Raw genomic sequence first — 19,763 nt, 5'->3', positions numbered from 1 at the left:
GGGCCACTATGGGATATAATACTGTGTGCAGGGGCCACTATGGGGCATAATACTGTGTGCAGGGGCCACTATGGGGGATAATACTGTGTGCAGGGGCCACTATGGGACATAATACTGTGTGCAGGGGCGACTATGGGGGATAATACTGTGTGCAGGGGCCACTATGGGGCATAATACTGTGTGCAGGGGCCACTATGGGACATAATACTGTGTGCAGGGGCCACTATGGGACATAATACTGTGTGCAGGGGCCACTATGGGACATAATACTGTGTGCAGGGGCCACTATGGGACATAATACTGTGTGCAGGGGCCACTATGGGACATAGTGACATACATGTCAAAAGTTCGCCACGGGGCCCCACCATTCCTAGTTACGCCACTGAAAAACAAGTAGATAGATAACGATAGATAGACACACACTTGTCTGTATGTGTCTGAATATGTACATATGTACACTTTGTGTGCCCTCAATTGGTCAAAACACACGTGGCTGCTACTATCAATCCCGGATCAGACATGATTGTATTGTTTGCACATGCAGTGCAGGGTTTTGTCCAGTAGGTGGCAGTACAGTCTACGATAACATTTCATTCAATACCACATTTCTCCGTTCAGGTTCCTCGATGACTTAGGGGACGATGAAATGGACCCCGAGATGCAAGAAGCTTATGAAAAGTTCTGCTTGGAGTCAGAACACAAGAGAAAACAGTGAAAACATGGACATAGTAATCCCACTATGGCAAGTTCAGTACGCCGTTTAGCACATGGGGCAGACGTATCATTCTTGCACCAAAATTATTACGTTCGAGATTATCTCAGACCTAGAAATTTATGCAAACTCTTTTGTTTAAGTGAATGCCAAAAAAGTGTACGCTGATACCCTGTAAGTTATATCGACATTTGTGTAAATATTAGAGTTTCATTTCTGTTCAGTTAAAAGAACAGTGTATTATTATTACTTTTTTTTTTTCTTGGCTGCATTAAAAACAAAAAAAAAAGGAAAAAAAACAAAAAAAAACACCTTAATTCCAACGGCACATTGTGGTGAAAAAACCTTTCCTAACTTGGTCGGCCCATTTTACAGTCACATTTCATCAAGAAGGGTATTAACATTTCCTTAAGTGGTGGCATCTCACTAGAATAGGTCACTTTGTATTCAGCAGTACGTCTTTTGGGATTCCCACCTATCAGGAGAACAAAGGGGTTGCAGACTTGGTGCTGTGCTGTGTCCCCTTCACACCCTCCCCCCCAGACGCCCAGTCTGCAGGTACCTACAGTGACCTATTTAAGGGGGTTTTTAATTGATGACCAATCCTTAAGATAAGTCATCGACTGAAGATCAGCGGAGGTCCAACACCCAGGACCCTCACGGATCAGCTTTTTGAAGCAGTGGCAGTATTCTATTTCACAGGCCATGTTATATTCATAAGTCACGTGGCCTGTGCGGCTCAGTCCCATTCAAGTGAATTGGCTGAGCTGTGATACCCAAGCACAGTCTCTACAAAAGTATATGGCACTGTGCTTGGTTTCTTGTTATGAAACTGACATGTGAATGGGATTCTATCATTAAAATCACATTTTTTCTTCAATCACTCGTGGGAATAGCCTTAAGAAAGGCTATTCTTCTCCTACCTTTAGATGTCTTCTCCGTGCCACCGTTCGGTAGCAATCCGGGTTTTCTTCTGTATGCAAATGAGTTCTCTCGCAGCACTGGGGGCAGGCCCAAGCGCTCAAACAGCACGGGGGGCGTCCCCAATGCTGCAAGAGAACTCTCCAGTGACTCCTCCATCTTCTTCTGGAACGGCTTCTTCATGCGTCTTCCTCCGGCGCTAGCTTCAAACTTCTAGGCCTCGGTCAGAGCTGACTGCTCATGCCCACAGGCCACAAGACAATGGCTGCTTGCTTACTGTGTAAGTGGCCATTTTCTTGTGGCCTGTGGGCATGCGCAGTCTGCTCTGCCTGAGGCCTAGAAGTTTGAACTCAGCTCCGGAAGAAGACGCAGGGAGGGGCTGTTCCAGGCAAAGATGGAAATGTCGCTGGAGAGTTCTCTGGCAGCATTGGGGACGCCCCCAGTGCTGTTTGAGCGCTTGGGCCCGCCCCCAGTGCTGCGAGAGAACTCATTTGCATACAGAAGAAAACCCGGATTTCTACCGAACGGTGGTGCAGAGAAGACATCTAAAGGTAGGAGAAGAATAGCCTTTCTTAAAGCTATTCCTACGTGTGATCGAGGGAAAAAATAAGTGATTTTAATGGCAGAATCCCTTTAACAGATTGGTTAGGAGACCGACTGTTGGACCCCCACTAGTCTTTATTTAACCTACCCTTAAGGATAAGTGATCAATTAACAATCCAATAAAACCCCTTTAAGTGGAGCAAAAATCTGCCTGTACTGCCTTCACTTTTAACTGATGACTTATCCTTAGGGTAGGTCAGTTGAAGATCAGCGGTGGTCCAATATCTAGAACCCCCCCCCATGGACTTCTACCTTACATGTCCCATTCATTGATCACATGACCTCATCTGTGATATCACACACAGCCTGGATACAGATATACGGCACTGGGCTTGGTTTCTTATAATGATGCCACAGGGCAAACCTGTCTATTGTGATGTCTTTACGCAGCTGGTTCGTGGGGGACCTGGATGTTGGACCCCACTGCTCTTCAGTTGATGACTCATCCCTTTAAGTGACCAGGTAGGCCTCTGCGCAGTTATAACTACACCAGCACCGCCACCCCTTTATTCTCAAGATTAGTGGGATTACCAGAGGACGCCCCCGGATGTCCGTCCCTGTATAAGATGAGGATAACCCTTTCATTGCTGTTACCCTGAAGGGTTTGATAGTTGCTCTGGCCAGGTAATCTGCATGGCTTTTTGTGGGTTAGAGCCTATGACAAAACTCAGTATTCCTCAACGAACGCCCCCCTCCCCCCAACTCAGCCTGACTAATTTATTTCCGGAAGGTTTTCAGCTATATTTTTTTCTGTACTTGACATAGAAACTTTACAAATAAAAAAAGCGATTTATTTTACCATAATTACTCTGTATGTTCAGGACGTTCATCCACTTGTGCTGTGTTATACACTGTAGGGGGAGGGGGGGGGGAGGAAATCTTACAGCCAAAATATGGTAGAAGGAGTCAGTATTGTACGTTACGTTTCAACTAAATACGTTTTTTATTGCCCGGGCGGGCATAATGTATGTGCAGGCCTTGGTGCAATTGGAGGGGGGGGGGGGTCTTAAAGTAGTTGTAAGGTACTTGTTAGAGGACCACAGTTTGGTACTAAGGGGGGTTCAGCCGATGTCGTTTTATAGCTGTGGCTGTCAGCCATTTTGACATTGCTCTATAGAGGACCCGGTAAACTGGAGTGATGGTCGTACACGTTGCATGACTGCAAAATACAAATTTTAAAGGGGCTTTCCAGGCCCAAATGGACTTTTTTCATACTGCTGAACTATCCACCTGTCTAGAGGATGTGTGATCTGTGGGTGTCTGACGCCAGAAACCGCTGCAGTGGATAGAGAGTGATCCTATTCAAGTAATAGGAGTAGCAACGCTATAGATTACACGTAGCGGCTGCAACGTTACTATTACTTCAATAGGAGCGAGCGGCACAGGCTTTAGGTCCACTACAGCAGCTTCCGGTGCACAGATCAGATACTGATGACCTGTCCTAGTGTCCTATCCTAATTCATTTGGGGCTGAGGCCCCACGTTGCAGAAATGCAGCTTTTTTGTTGCAGATTTTGCTGCGTTTTTTCAGACAAAATCAGGAGTGGATTGAGCAGGAAAAAAAAACACAACAAAATCTGCAATGTGGGGCCTCAACCTTAATGTTCCTGATGATACGGTCGCAGATACCAAGCATATCCAGGACACTGCACAGAATAACCCCCTTCCCCTCCATATGATACTTTTAGCAGTCTGAGCATTAGAGACCTCACTTGGAGCAGAAGGAAGAGGTCAAGGGGGTGTGTTGAATGCAGACACCCTGGTCACATGCTTGACCATTGCCACTTAAATGTGTACCCTGTCCTCCTTGTCCTTTTATATTGCACTGTCAGCAGTTTTAAGAGGTTAAAGGGAGTCTATCACTTCCCCAGCCACCGTAAACCACTGCTATGGTGCTGTGCAGGCTCTTAATACAAATGAAACCGCACCTTTGACATATAGGTGAACCCATGTGATGAGTGTAAAAAAACCTAACCAATATGCAGTTGAGGTCCATGGAGCACAGGGAGCGTTGTCTTCAATCCCTGAGCACAGCCACATCATCAGTAAACAGGCCCATCCTGGCTTCTTGTTCGGTCCCCTGGTCAGTGGCAGATCAGCATCGTATAGAGTACTGCGCATGTACAGGATGTCAGGGATGTATGGCGCTGATCTTCCACTGCCTAGGGGGGCGAACAAGAAGCCAGGATGGGCCTGTTTACTGATGATTCAGCTGTGCTCAGGGATCCTGTGCTCCATTGACCTCAATTGCATATATGATTATCGTGCATATCTATGTTTCAGGTATGGTCTGACTTGTACTAAGAGCTTATACAGAGCTATAGGTATACAATAGCTGGGGGAGATGAGACTCGCTATAAAACGAAGCATTATACAGCGTGCAGGGGATTGCTTTTTATCATCTTTATTTGAGTCTAACATGTTCATGATGTTACTCCCAATATGCAAACAAACAAGAACACCGAAAATGAATGGAGAGTCTGCCCAGCACCCTTCACCCATCCATCGCTGTGCCAGCAGAACACCATTCCTAGAGTTTTAAGGTTATCTATTATTGATCATGTTTCCTTCTAAGACACCACATAGTCACATGCCCTTAGCAATCAGTCCCCTGGTATACATAATGGAGGATTCCCATTATGTAAATGGATGGCATATTCTTAGGATATGCTGTCACTTTATGATTGCCCGGGTCCCTGCGGTCCTAAGAATTTCAGTGCAGGGCTAGCGCCACATCTCTGTTTTTTAAAGGGAGTCTATTGGCAGAATCCAGCATGTCAACCCAGCCCTCCACATAGATAGGTTAGAGTCAGGGCTAAGGACCTGTGTCCCTTGTTGTTTCAGTGGGGCAGTGGTACAACATGCATGCTGCATCTCCATTCAGAGTCTATGGGACGGGTGATGATAGCCAAGCACTGTACTCCATTATCTACATCAGTCCCACAAAGATTAAGTGTAGCTGCAGCATGTATGACCACCACTCTATTCAAATGGCGGGCGGCCCAGTGATGGGAACCCCAGCGATCAGTTACATCACCTATGGGAAAACCCATTCAAAGGGGTATTAGTGTCAGCCATTACAGGTTACTCATCGTGTGATGGAAGATCTGTCCTAGTCATGTGATACTCACACAGGAGCGCATGCTTTGTTACAGTTCAGTGTAGGGCTGAGCAATTCATCAAAAAATAAACTAAACCGACCATCAATCCAGATAACCAATGTGATTTTGTGCGTGTTATTTTGGTTCAGTTATTACCATAGGTGCAAGTTTTTACATGCAGTTTCGTTCCGTCTGAGTCAGAACTGCTATTATGCTCTGGAGTCTAGAGGAGGCCCATGTGAAACAAACAGCCAGCGCTACTAACCTCTCCTAGGCTCCGACACTAGTCCGGTCCTCTTCTAGCTACCTGAATGACATCTGGGTTTGCTGTGATTTGACCTTAGCAGTCATGTGGTATTGTGACACAGAGACAATGTTGTCTGACCCACATGACCACTTAGACCCTATTATAGGCCTCAGTCATCCCTGACGTTATTCAGGAGGCCCAGGAGAGGTGCATAACCCTGTGTATATATATATATATAATCACCAATTATATTCTTGGGTGAGAAGAGAGCCCAAAGTTTAACAACTGTTTCAGTTTGGATGTGTTCAGTCTGGACAAGTCAATTGGATAACCTTGCGAGGTTCCCCTCAGCCTATAGGGGCATGTCTTATAGAATTGTCATTAATCGAGGTAACATCACCCAGTACAGTATCGCCCAGCACAGTGGGTCGTAACAAGCCTTGCACTTATGTGTCCATCACATGACCAGGAACGATAGCCACAACTGATATCTATAAGGAATCCATATGGAAATTAGAATGTACAATTGTAAAACCTTTCAATATGCAAAGTATAACAATTCTATGATAAACTATAATACCCCTTACAATGGTATTTGCCTTATAGAGAGAGGTCCGTCCTTTACTGACACTTGTACAACATTTTCCTTGTTCCCTTGCACAATTTCCATCAAATACTATAGCCTAAATATGGGGTCTGATCCTTCAGAAACATCTGGGTAGGATAAGATAATCTGAGCAAGACCTTAGCCTTATATCTTTGCTCAAACACTCCATAGAAAGGCATTGAAGGAGTCACACGCAGCGGGGGTCTGATGTGAGGTCATGTTTGCAGACAGTCACATTTTGAGACCATAAGCGGTTTTAGATGTGACATTAATAAATATTGTATTCTACGTTAACACATTTTGGCACCTTTCTGTGGAATCCAGTGCTGAAATGCGTTGCGTTCGCTGGTTTCTCTATTGCTAGCTGATATTTGTATACTCCTTCTCACCCCGTACAGATGGGTAGGCCCTTGTATGTTGAGCATTTTAGAAAACACAGAACAGCGATTTGGGTGTCCTATGAAAGAGACTTGTCAGCTTTCATAGGACACCAAGATGGCAGTTCTATCTGTATTACTTATGGAGATATCACTAGTCGGGTCGGGAGCAGCTGCATAGAAATATCCTAATCCTGACTGTGTATCCAACTGGTAATATCTCTGGAAATAATATCGGTAGAACGACGACCTTTGTAACCTATAAAATCCCTGTTCTGTGTTATACCCCAGAGGCGACTGTATGAAGTGACCCCCTCAGACCTATACAAGCAGAATACAGATATCAGATAGGAATAAACAGCCAAACAAGGCAGATGTCAGTGCAGGGTTTTACAAAAAAGGAGCCAAAATTTGGTAATGGCACAAAAGCTGTCAAAAAATTAAGTTAGGTTGGTTACACTAAGAAGAAATAAAAATACCAGTAATTTTAAAGGGCTGTCTGGGAAGTTAAATATACCTGACATCCTCTACCGGTTTCTTTATGTAGGGGTTCGAGTGTGGTCACATGATCAGAACCAGCCCCCCCCCCCCCAAACCTGGGTCACTCCTACCTATGCTATGGGGGCTGGCTAACTATAGTAAAGCCAACCCCCATAGCAAAGGTGTGAAAGCTGGAGAGGGCAGAGCTGGTTCCAATCACGTAAACTGGAATCCGCAACCCTGGCTACAGCATGACGAAACTTCCAGAGGTAGTCCGTTAAGTTTAATTCGCTGGGCAACCCCTTTAAGGCTGAGTTCACACGGGGGGATTTTGGTCAGGATTTTGAGGCCGTATCCGCCACAAAATCCTGACCAAAAAGACGGCTCCCATCCAAATCCATGGGAGCCAGTTTGTTCCTGCTCCCAGAAAAAAAGAAGCGACATGCTCATTCTTCAGGCGTTTCGCCTCGCGATTGGGCCTGAAGACACTCCCTCCTCCGGACTAGGCCCATTCATTTGGGCCTAATCCGGAGCGGAGTGCACGACTAGATGCCAGTGCACTGCAACAGCATCCAGTCGCAGCTACCCGTATTTTGGTGCAGAACCTGACGCGGCCTCCGGCTTAGGTTCCGGACCAAAATACGGCGTGTGCACTTACCCTTAATGTAACCAGCGTAGGTGTAGAATATAACAATGTACTGAGGCTGATCTGCATTCTTACTTCTCTGTTTGCATACAGCACGGGTGCAGGGTTGACTTCACATAAGCAGGGACCGAAGCAGCCATTCACAATGTTTGGCTGCAGGAACGGAGGAGAGGTGTAGGTGCATTTCCTGATCTGGGAAAACCCTTTAGGTATTTTTCAGGTGTATTAGTGGGGTTTTTAATTTTGCTCCAACTATAATAGACTTGTGTGGCATTTTTTATTTTTTTTGAAGATCTGTAGTGTCCCAAATGACCCTGTTATAAAGCCATCAGTGCCTGCAATAAAAAAATAAGCTTTCTCCCCCTCGCACAAGGGGCAGAACACCTCAGCTTCAGTGCGCATGCGCGATACCCTCCGCACTGGCGCAGTGAAGCTGGGGTCTACATCCTCTACTTCTGTAAAGAATTGTGCAGGCATCGGGAGCCCCAGAGATACGTCCGCTGAAAGTCATCAGACTCGTTTCTAGAGAAGTGTAAAGGTTTATTTTTTTTATATGGATATGGATGGATTTAAAACCGGACGATTTGGGACACTAAACCCCCTTGTCTATAAGGACTCAAAGTAACCTGACATGGGTTGATCCATTAAGGGCACTTATTCCCTATCCACAGGATAAGTATTTGACTCCTGGTTCCCCAGTGATGAGAATAGGGGACTGGTAGCCCTCCTAAAGCCTCCTTGTTAATGGAGCGCCAGTGTGCTTTTGTGACCAGCGCTCCATACACTGCTGTGGGCCATATAGAAGTGAATAAAGTGCTGATCTCCATTCACTAGGACGTTGCCCCCTTCTCTCCTGATCGCTGGGAGACCCAATGGTCTGACCCCAACAAATGGACCATGCAGGTAGATGGATACCCCACCTAAGGTATCAATATCGTAAGAAGGAACTGATCCACTCCAGGATCCCGAGGCCTCTAGATGGGTGTCGGTATCTGAGCTTTGTCCTCCTTCCACATTTTCCTATTGACAATTCAATGTGTTTTTTTTTTCATTCACCATGAACCTTACTTTACCATAGTCAGATGCTGTCTACCCCGGTGTGGTCAGCGCCGGCCTGGATTTCTCTTGTTTTGTACATTCATTGTTGTGTCTTATTTATCTTTCTTATTTTCCGGGTTCTACCTTGTATAAATATAGTAAATAAAAGATTTTACATGAGCTTGCCTGGTTCCAATGTGGAGTTTGGTTGACATGATGAATATTTCACTATCTTTACTTTAGTGCAAAAAAACCCCACAAACTTCCTTACACCTAATACTTCAAAAATATGGCTGTACCCACTGGATAATAGATGTGAATCTCACCACGACACTCCTATACCAGCGAACGGAGAGACCTTGTGCAATGGGGCCAAGTGTCTCTATAGGAGAATCCTTAAGAAGTAAATCCAGCAACCAGCCACTTCCTTAAAAAATCTTTCCTTTTATTAACATAATTCCATTAAAATTGCATGATGTACAACATCTAGGTGACACTCCTTCGGTGGACAGAGGAACAGCTAACGCGTTTTAGAAATTGTTTCCTTATTCGTAGCTCCCCTCTCCCACGCTTTTCCTTGCTACAGCTGTGTCTCTATAGGAGGCCATGTTCTCCAGATAGTGGGGCCTACCTCAGGGACCTGTCTCTATTGGGCATATGCTATGGACATAGTTAGAAATGTCCAGATGGGAAAACCTTTAACCCCTTCCCAACATCCTGCAGGCCACATAGAAGTGAATAAAGTGCTGATCTCCATTCACTAGGACGCTGGGTGTTTAACTATGGTAGACGCCTGGTGTCTGCTGATTCATACAGCAGACACCATGCGCTAATGACCCCATCGATCATGGGCATTAACCCTTCTGGCGCCTCGGTCAAAGCTGACCAAGGCGCCATTTTTGTGGCGGCGCGTGTGCACCGCCATTTTTCCAACGAAAGCCGCCCCCTGGAGCAAGCGTTGGTATGACAGCCGAGAGCCTTGTAAAGGCTCCCCAGCCTGTGTGCAGTAGCTTTCTTTTGCAAGCTATTCTATATAACCTGCAAAGGAAATGACGATTTTTTGCAATGCATTAGTATTGTAATGCATTGCATTAGCGGTCAGACCTTGGGGTCTAATAAATGCAAAAAAATAAAATAAAAATTAAAAAGTATTAAAAATTAAAATCACCCCCCTTTCCCTAGAATACATATAAAAGTAGTTAAATACTGTGAACACCTACACATTAGGTCTCCCTGTGTCCCGAAATCGCCCGCTCTACAAATCTATAGAAATCTTTTTCCTGTACAGTAAACGCCGTAGCGGGAAAAAAAAAAAGTCAAAAGTGCCAAACCGCCGTTTTTTTCCACTGTTTTGCCTCAAATCAAAGCCAAAGCAATTCCCCAAAATGGTAGAACTAAAAAGTACACCCGGCCCCGCAGAAAAAGACGCCCCATGCATCCCCGTACACGGAAGTATAAAAAAGTTACAGATGTCAGAATATGGCGACTTTTAGACAAAAAATTTTGGGGGGCACAGTCTGGATTTTTGTTAAGGGGTTAAAATGTAAATAAAACCATAGAAATTTGGTATCCCCAGAATCGTACCGAAACATAGAATACAGGGGACATGTCATTTGGGCAGCACAGTGAACGCCGTAAAAACAAACCCCGTAAGAAAGTCTCACAAATGCACTTTTTTCTTCAAATCCACCCCATTCTGAATTTTTTCTCAGCTTCCCAGTACATTATACAGAATAATTAATGGCGTCATCATGAAAAAAAATTTGTCCCGCAAACATTAAGACCTCATGGCTCTGGGAGCGGAGAAATAAAAAAGTTATGGAGTTTGGAAAGTGGGGAGTCAAAAATGAAAATCAAAAAATGTCATTAGCGGGAAAGGGTTAAGGCTGAAGCCCCACGTTGCGCAACCCTTTATGTTGCAGATTTTTCTGTAGTTTTCGGAGCCAAAGTCAGGAGTGGATTTAACAGAAGGGAAACCTCTAAGAGCTTCCTTTTATATTTTCCATTCCTTTTCATAGCCACTCCTGACTTTGGCGCAAAAAAGCCGCACCAAAAAATACTGCGTTTCCACAATGTGGGACCTTCACCTAAAGTGGTTTTCTGGGCTCAAATGGAGTTTTAATATCAATGAACTGATATCCTGATTTGCAGGATAGTGATCTGCTGGGATCTGACACCCGGATCCTGTACAGATCAGATGTTGCAGCAATTCTGTCAGATAATACTCGTTGTCTTCCAGACAATGATTGCAAGCACAAACTCTTTGGTAATATCTTCATTTATTTTGCTTGCAATGAAAAAACACAAAAGAGATTTTTTTTAAAAAGTCAAATCATTGTTCATTTTACACAAAACTTCAAAAATGGGCCGGACAGAAGTATTGGCGCCCTCAGCCTAATACTTGGTAGCACAACCTTTAGACACAATAACTGCGCACAACCGCTTCCGGTAACCAGCAATGAGTTTCTTACAAGGCTCTGCTGGAATCTTAGACCATTCTTCTTTGGCAAACTGCTCGCGGTCCCCCCTGAGATGTGAAGGGGGCCTTCTCCAAACTGCCACCAAGAGATCTCTCCCCCTCCCCCACAGGTGTTCTATGGGATTCAGGGCTGGACTCATTGCTGCCACTTTACAAGTCTCCAGGGCTTTCTCTCACCACCATTTTCTAGTGCTGACCTGAAGTGTGTTTTGGGTCATTGTCCTGCTGGAAGACCCCTGACCTCTGAGGGAGACCCAGCTTTCTCACACTGGGCCCTACATTATGCTGCACAATGTGTTGGTAGTCTTCAGACTTCATAATGCCATGCACACGGTCAAGCAGTCCAGTGCCAGCATTTTCTCAGCTTTTTTTTCCTTCCCCTATTAAATCTATAGGGAAAATACTTGCAATGCCACATGTATTTTTTGAAAAAAAAAAAAAAAAAAAAAAAGATTTTCTGTAGCCGTTTCCTAATACTTGCAATATGCGGATGAGAATAACCAAAATCTCATTGTCTTTGCTGGTACTGAACGCGTTTCTTTCTAAAGCTATTTTTTAACCTCTGTGCTGCCAGTAGTGCACGATGTGACGGTTCAGGCCCATGTGCGGTTTTGTTTTTTCTGTAGATTGCGAGCTCCATATAGGAATCACAATGTACCCCCTCCCCTCCATCAGTATGTCTTTGTAGAATGGGAGGAAATCCATGCAAACACAGGGAGAACATACAAACTCCTTGCAGATGTTGTTCCTGGTGGGATTCGAACCCAGGACTCCAGCGCTGCAAGGCTGCAGTGCTAACCACTGTGTTGCCCTGTGGTTGTGTTTTTGTATGGCAGATGATCACTGGGAGAGGGGGTGTAGGATACTGTTGCTACTCTCAGCAAGGGTAAGTAGTGTTTTTATGTAATTGTATTAATTTCTTTTAATGATATACACAGCAACCAGACTAATGTCACCTACAGACAGTGTTATCAGTATAGGAACGCCATTTTCATGAGGTCATGCCGGCAGCTTTTCCAAAACCTGGGTCTGTTTTCATAAGGACTAGTGCACACACAGAAGCCAACCCAATAGTTCATTGCTTAACTGACATGCAGGATTTAGGGTAAGTTCACATGGGGTTTTTTGATCAGTATTTTGAGGCCGTATTCACCTCAAAATCCTGACCAAAAAGAACTGGTCTGCTCTTTTTTCCGGGAGCCGTTTGTTCCGGCTCCCGGTAAATGAAGTGATTTGCTCACTCTTCAGACCGTTTCGCCTCGCGATTCGGCCTTAAGACACTCCCTCCTCTGGACTAAGCCCATTCATTGGGCCTAATCCGGAGTGGAGTGCGCAACTGGATGCCGGAGCAGTGCACGGGCCTTCAGACGCAGATACTTGTTTTTTAATCCGGAACCTGACGTGAACTCCGTTTCAGGTTCTGGACCAAAAAAAAAACAAAAAAACAAACTTGTGTGAAGTTACCTTAGGGCTAGTTCACATGTAAATACCACCTAGCTTATTTTGGTCCTGAAAAAAAAAAAACGCTTCCCAATTAGGAAGCGGTTTTTTGACCTTGAGGCGTTTTTAGGAGCAGTTTTCGGTAAAAACTGCTTCAGAAAACGCCAGGCAGTTTTCCCCTCCCCTAAAGTGAATGGACTGAAAAAAAAAAAAAAAAAAAACCACACTAGGTGTTTTTTGCCTCCCATTCACTTCTATTACTTTCCTCAGGCAGAATCCGCCTGAAGAAAGGTCATATCGCAGTCTCCATAGACCAGAGGCAGATTTTGAGGCGAAGTCTGCTGTCAAAATTTGCCTCATTGCCCCCGTGTGAACTAGCCCTTAAGGTTTCCTTCATGCTGATTTTTTTTTTTTTTTTTAAATCAAGGCCCCATATTGTGAGCTGCTACGGGAAAAACCACGGTGAAAACGAATCACAGTTTTTCCTGCAGCAATTTTCACAGAATGTTTGCAGTTTTCCTCTGTGGACATTCTGCTTTCATTATACCTATAGAAATGCTGCTGGTCTTCCTATAGGTATAATTGAAACGTCTGCAGTGTTTTTACAGCCAGACTATGGTAATGAACAAATAGTTGCATTCAACTTGTGACCAAAATCTAACAGGTTTGGATTCTCTGCCATGTGACTACACTGCATGACCCTAACCTAAAGGAGTTGTGCAGAATACGCTCACTAAACCGACACTGGCCATAGAGAGGCGCCACTGGGCGGTAGAGTTGCCGAGGCAAACATACATGGACCTATACCCAGACCAGCCATACTGGACCCCCCCCATGTTTTAACAATAACATAAGAACAGACCAATTTTATGGGTAAGTGGCGGTCAGCCACAACTTTATTACACAAAAAACAAAACAATTAAAAAAAAAAAAAACAGCACACATAAGCAGAACCTTGTAACCCCCTCCTTTGCCAGCGCACGACGTGTCCCCCCAGGTGGGCACAAGTTGGATGTTTTTCCGGGTGACACTGTAGTCCTCTCCATTGCTGAAAGGGGGACAAGGTCCTGCCATATGCTGCTGTGACACCTGATAGCAGAAAACAACAAGTAGCACATTATAGCAAAATACAACTTCACAGAAAGAAAATACGGGTGGGTGGGATATAAGAGGTCTGGATTTTCCTTCCTCCTGTTTCGGCGACCAGGCCCAAGGGTGACATTGTAAAGTTCAGGAATGAGGGCTCCACCATTCTTGTGCTGTAATCAGGTCCTTAGAAACTAAACTTCAGATTGTCTATTAATGTAATAGATAAACTTGCAATATGGGGTACGTAGAAACCAAAATAAAAACCTCGTATTAGCACGTCTGCTTCTTGGGTTACCCGGGTAAGAAGCACAGCTTTCTTTTATACTCAATAGGTCCCTCTGACTTAACCCCTAGTTGGTTTGGGGGCCTGTTTGGGCAGTGCAAAGCCGCATGAGCTCCCCTACAGATGTTGCACACATGTCTATAACAGCATGGGTTAAAGCCACAGATTCCTTTATTGAACCCCCAGCAGACTACAGTGGCGCGACGACGACTTCCTCTGCGCAATTTTGCTCTGAGCAATGCCGCTCCTATAGGGGATGGAGGCTGAGGGCGTGTCCCTGACAAATAGGACTTCTTAATGAGATGCATACACACCTGACTATATTTTGAGTTCCAACTAACCTCTGGGTGACGCACAAAAAGGCGCCAGAATGTCTTATTGAATGCCAACCATGCAGATCCCCCATAGAAGTTCTGAACTGCCAAAACGCCATCTAAATATACAAACAGTTCATATCCCATGTCAGGATCAGCCTGGCACAGTACAGATGAGAACGTAGAGAAGGCCTGCAACCAATTGGCAAAAGTCTTCGCCACTTTAGGCTTCTTACCACGTCTTCGCACTGTCTCCACCGTGGCGTGGTCTGGCGATAGTAATGACCAGATATCCATAAGGTCACCTTTCACAATTTTCTCTCTAACCTCCTTTGACAAGTGCGTGCCCAACGGGGCCACGCCGCCATTATACGGTTCTCTGAATGGTGGAACAGGCTCGGGCGGTTCGCTCGCGTCCAACGTTTTCAAAATTTCTTCAATAATATCTGAAACCTCAGGTTTAGTCCACCAAAACTGAGAGCGGGTAGACCTGCGTTTTCGTCCAACACTCCGACTCAGAGATCGCGCACGGTCGCGCATCCGCCTGGCTCTGTAAGAAACTTGGGAAGAGTATGAAGAACGCAACGCCAACCATTCCCTGAGAGAGCGCCTCTTGCTGTGCAGGTGGGACCTGGAATTACGATGATTTGGCTGACTCCTGGCAGATGACCGGCCATTGGACTTACGCCGTGTACGGTGGGGGCTACTGTTGCTGCGTGCGGGGCTACTGTGCCTTGCAGACTTGGACGCCGAGCCGGGATCCGAGCACTGGGAGTCCTGGGACCTTGAACGTTTCTGGGATCCTGAAAGTGCTGGTGCAGGTGCAACATTCTCAGCTGGCAAGGTGCATGCAAGGCTCCTGCAGGGGGTATGCTGTCCGACCTCCAGTTCCTGCTCGGCATGTGGGGAACTTGGAGTCATCTGGTCCGGTGGCTGCAGGGTAAGAGGACCCTGGGAAGACAAGGAATCCAGACATCCGGTCCCCTCCTCACTCACCGGGCGCTGCAGCTGCTGCTCCATGTTGTAGCAGGAAAACAGATGTGCAGAACTTGCGGGCTAAGCCCCGGCCGGGATTTAAGTGGTTAGCCCCGCCCACCGCTGACGTAATATAGCCGGGGAGACCCCGCTATTGGATAGAAAAAAATACGCATGCGCAGTAAGGTGGATCCGTGTACTGCGCAAGAAAAAAGAAGCTTCCCCAACTACCATGGTAACGCCGCCTTCATCCAATCATCAGCTCTAATAGCCTTGCTCGGTTGCACCGCGGCCAATCAGCGCATTGATGGGCGGGGCCCGGTTTGGCCGGGACGTTTGAACCTTCGGTGACGCAGCATGTCGGCCCCGTGCGATCTGTTCCTGTACGCGGACGATGCGGTGGAGGTGCAGTACCGGGATGGGGCCAGGCTCTTACTGTCTCCGTGCGGGAGCGAGTTCATGTACGAGAGGCCGGAGAGGGGGCGGCACAGGACCGAGTTTGTGACCAGTAACTGCAGGGTGAGACGCTCCGTGTGTATGATCAATGCTCTGCTGCATCCGCAGGACGGTGTAAATAAAGTTGGTTGAAGAGAGAGCAGTATATACTGACACCCTGTCACACTGGTAGTGAGTGAGGTGTGATCCCTGTGCCTGGCTGTATTATCATCTTATCTCCATATATAAGCCATATCAGTCATATAATGTCACATAGACTGCGGCGTGCTACAAAACCATAACAACCCTCTGTGCCCTGCTCACACTGGTATCATGGTGCTAGTGTGAACAGAGCCCAAATCTGCACTGGGGTTTCCATTCCAGGGGGCTGCTTGGGTAAGCAGGGTCCCTCACAGAATACAGGACACTCGCTTTATTCTACAGCGCACTCGGTCCTGTCCATGGGGCCTTTATCTTCTCCCAGCCCACTGATCCGTATTTAACAGACGTCAATCCATTTTACATTGATTAACTGATTTCTGTTCAGTCTGTGTGTCCGTGAGAACAGATAAGGGCGTGTTCACACCTGCGCCCGGTTTCCGTCTCCTGACCAAGAGACTGGACAGGAGACGGAAACCCGGCGGTCACTTTTCAAACCCGTTCACTTGAATGGGTTTGCAAAGTGACCTCCCGTAAACATCTTCTGCCCTCCGCGGCGAAACCGCTTTTTTGTAACCAGACACAAAGTCGGACATGCAGGACTTGGTGCCCAGTTAAAAATAAAAACTTTTTGTTTTTATTTTTAACTGGACACCAAGTCCTACATGTCCGTTTTTTACACTTTTGCCGCGGAGACCAGAAGACGCTCACGCGCACTCACAGGCGGACACTGAATTCCCGGTTTCCGTCTCCTGTCAGCAGAAGACGGAAACCCACAAAGCGGAGACCGGACGCTGGTGTGAACCCGGCCTTAAAGGGGCTGTCCCATGAAAAGCATCCTATCTATACTGCTAGTTCATGTGGATTTAAAGGGGCTCTATCAGCAAAATAATTCTAATTGAGCCCCACATATGCGTGAGTAGCCTTTAAGAAGGCTATTCAGGCCCCGTAAATGTTATATTAACCCCCAGTCCCACTTTTAAATAAAAGCATTAAAACATATATGCAAATCTTACCGAACGTGCACCATGGGCGGGGATGCACGGTGCGACGTCAGCTTCGGGCATGCCTGCCTCTTCTGTCTTCTTGTAGTAACGCCCTCTGGTTCCGTGTCTTCCGGCTTCTTCTCTTCAAATCCCGCGCCTGCGTAGTAGCGCTTCCCTCCGGAGTGCTACTACGCAGGCTCACTCGCCATTTTACTTAATGGCAGTTCGCGAGTGAGCCTGCACAGTAGCTCTCCGGAGGGAAGCGCTACTACGCAGGCGCGGGATTTGAAGAGAAGAAGCCGGAAGAAGAATCACGGCTGCAAAATAACGCGACGTATACGATCCACTCTCCCATTGAAATCAATGGGAGCGTTTACGGCGCTCAAAGTCTCACACGCCGTATACATGCCACATCACGCGGCACGTTACTCCGTGTGAACTCCCCCTTATATATCTTGTGCATTATATTTGTAGTATTTTCAGTATTTTATTAGTTATTTAGTATTTTTCTCTTCTTCATCTCTAGGAACAAGTTCTTCAGGCGTTAAACTTCCGTAACACTTTCTCCAGCCGTCCCTTCTTACCGTCGAGCCTCGTACCTTCAGGGAGGATCACGGTACGTGCTGCTGTAATAACACTACGAGCCATGATGGACACAGTGTAGCATATCTTGGGCCAGTTCATATTCCAAGTGCTTCCCGTGCAGACTTTGATCACCTTAGGCCTTGTTCCCATTACATAAGACCCTACGTCTATGACCGAAAAACCTTCTGGTGGTTGAGCGTCCATATGGGGCCCTGTGGGACGGCATATGTCGGTATTACATATAGAAAATCAGTCGGTGTTGCAATGTCGTACGCTATTCTTGGGAGTCTTTCAGCCACGTTGTGTCTATACAGGGATGTATACATAAGGGGCAACACGGTGACTCAGTGGTCAGCACTGCAGCCTTGCAGCACTGGAGTCCTGGGTTCGATTCCTGCCATTTACAACATTTGCAAGGAGTTTGCATGTTCTCCCCGTGTTTGCAGGATTTCCTCCCATTCTACAAAGACATAGTGATAGGGAAAAATGTACATTGTGATTCCTATATGGGGCTGATAATCTACATTAAAAAAAATAAAATATATACATGGAAGGCTCCATATTGGTGTGAACAGAGCCTGAACCAGACACATATTCTGTAGTTGTACATCACTGGCGTGCTAGTTATGCGTCTCAGGAGGTTATTTCGGTATGCCTATAAGGTGTGATCGCCATGTTTCCCCTATGTCAGACATCTCACTCCTCTCTCCCTAGCTGTGCCTGAAGTCTCAGACCGGTGCAGTCACAGCCGCCTCACCCTGGCCCAGCTTCTTCTATGTCTCTGCCCATGTGCCTGGCTCCTGCACTCGGAAGTCAGAGTACTCCGTGCACGCTGCCGGAGAGACAGCTGGCATGGGGGTATGTGCAGAAACGCAGAAGGATCAGACAGGATTTTGGGCTGCTGTAACAACCCTATGTGAGATATCAGCACGGTGGGTAGAACGGTGACTCAGTAGTCATCACTGCAGCCTTGCAGCGCTGGAGTCCTAGGTTCAAATCCTGCAAAAATCCGGCAACATCTGCATGGAGTTTGTATGTTCTCCCCGTGTTTGCGTGGGTTTCCTCCCACACACCAAAGACATACTGACAGGGAATGTAGATTGTGAGCCCTATATGGGACAGTGACTGACAATATCTGTAAAGCACTGCGGAATATGATGGCGCTATATAAGTAAGCATAATAAATAAATAAATAAATATCAGGTGCAGTTAGACCCCATGCACAAGACTGAGTGGGGTTAAGTTTGCAGTCGAGTGATACTCGGTGTGCATTCCGTTACGCATTCACGTCTATGGGGGCTTCCGATCCATTCCGTTTCGATGACACGGATGGATCTAGAGCAGGTCCTATCTTGTGTCATGTCATTGTAACAGAACGGATTGGAAGCCCCCATAGATGTGAATGCGTAACGGAATGCACTTGGATTTCACTTCTAACTCTGCCCCACATCGGACGCACACTCCGTCTTGTGCATGGGGTCTTATGGAGAGAGGAGAGGGGCTTCTAATGTGGGGTGACTTGTAATCCTGCCTTGTGGGCATGAGTTAGTGGCGAAATAGCTACCCAGACTGTATGACTAGCATGATGAAGTGTCCCCCACAGGACTAGTTGAGGTACATTTGCTTACTCCACACTGTACCTTCAGGCAGATGCGTTTTAGGCCTCATACTCATGACCATGCGGGGCCTGATCTTTTTAAAGGAAAACACTTGGATCACACTCAGAAGACATCCGAGTGCCTTCTGCGCATCATTCATTTCTTTTGGGTTGATGAGACTTGCTCTATAATTTTTGAAATGGAGCAGCGGAGTCCCCGTCTGAAGTCACACTTGGTCCGACAGATGTATTCATTCCATGAAATACAGAAAAATATCTTTGTACCGTGTTAGCCAGTAGATATGAAATATAAAACATTGAGAGTCTTCAGTAGTTGATACCTTTTTTAATGGCTAACTAAAATGATGACAGATTGCAAGCTTTTGGGGCTCTAGGCCTCTTCCTCAGGCATAGTCTGAGTCCGTCATAGTCACTATGCCTGAGGAAGAGGCCCAGAGCCCCAAAAGCTTGCAATCTGTCATCATTTTAGTTAGCCATTGAAAAAGGTATCAACTAATGAGGACTCTCAATGTTTTATATGAAATACAGACTGTATTTCCTGGACTGAGCCCAGTCCAGGGGCCACGTCCCACATTGCCATAGTCACTGCCCCACTACGGGACTGCTGTCATGTACAGAACAGGCCAATAGTGAAGCGGTGACTGATAGCGTCATAGATGACTATGATAC

At 46.2% G+C, this 19,763-nt stretch overlaps 2 protein-coding genes across 2 annotated transcripts in view; both read left to right on the top strand.

Moving 5' to 3' along the window:
* PAIP1 (poly(A) binding protein interacting protein 1) overlaps positions 1-8,911 on the top strand; it is a 45,376-nt gene extending 36,465 nt beyond the window's left edge. Inside the window, exon 11 of the mRNA XM_075269051.1 lies at positions 619-8,911. Coding sequence (XP_075125152.1) covers positions 619-715 — 97 coding nt within the window. The 3' untranslated portion in view covers positions 716-8,911. The remainder of the gene's footprint in view (positions 1-618) is intronic.
* Positions 8,912-15,668: 6,757 nt separating this feature from the next.
* C1H5orf34 (chromosome 1 C5orf34 homolog) overlaps positions 15,669-19,763 on the top strand; it is a 28,982-nt gene continuing 24,887 nt past the window's right edge. Inside the window, exons 1-2 of the mRNA XM_075262386.1 lie at positions 15,669-15,830; positions 17,418-17,507. Coding sequence (XP_075118487.1) covers positions 15,669-15,830; positions 17,418-17,507 — 252 coding nt within the window. The remainder of the gene's footprint in view (positions 15,831-17,417; positions 17,508-19,763) is intronic.

This window comes from Leptodactylus fuscus, chromosome 1 (genome assembly GCF_031893055.1).
Source record: "Leptodactylus fuscus isolate aLepFus1 chromosome 1, aLepFus1.hap2, whole genome shotgun sequence".
NCBI lineage: Eukaryota > Metazoa > Chordata > Amphibia > Anura > Leptodactylidae > Leptodactylus > Leptodactylus fuscus.
Note: the sequence above shows the minus strand (reverse complement) of the source record. Positions and strands in the feature narration are given on the sequence as shown.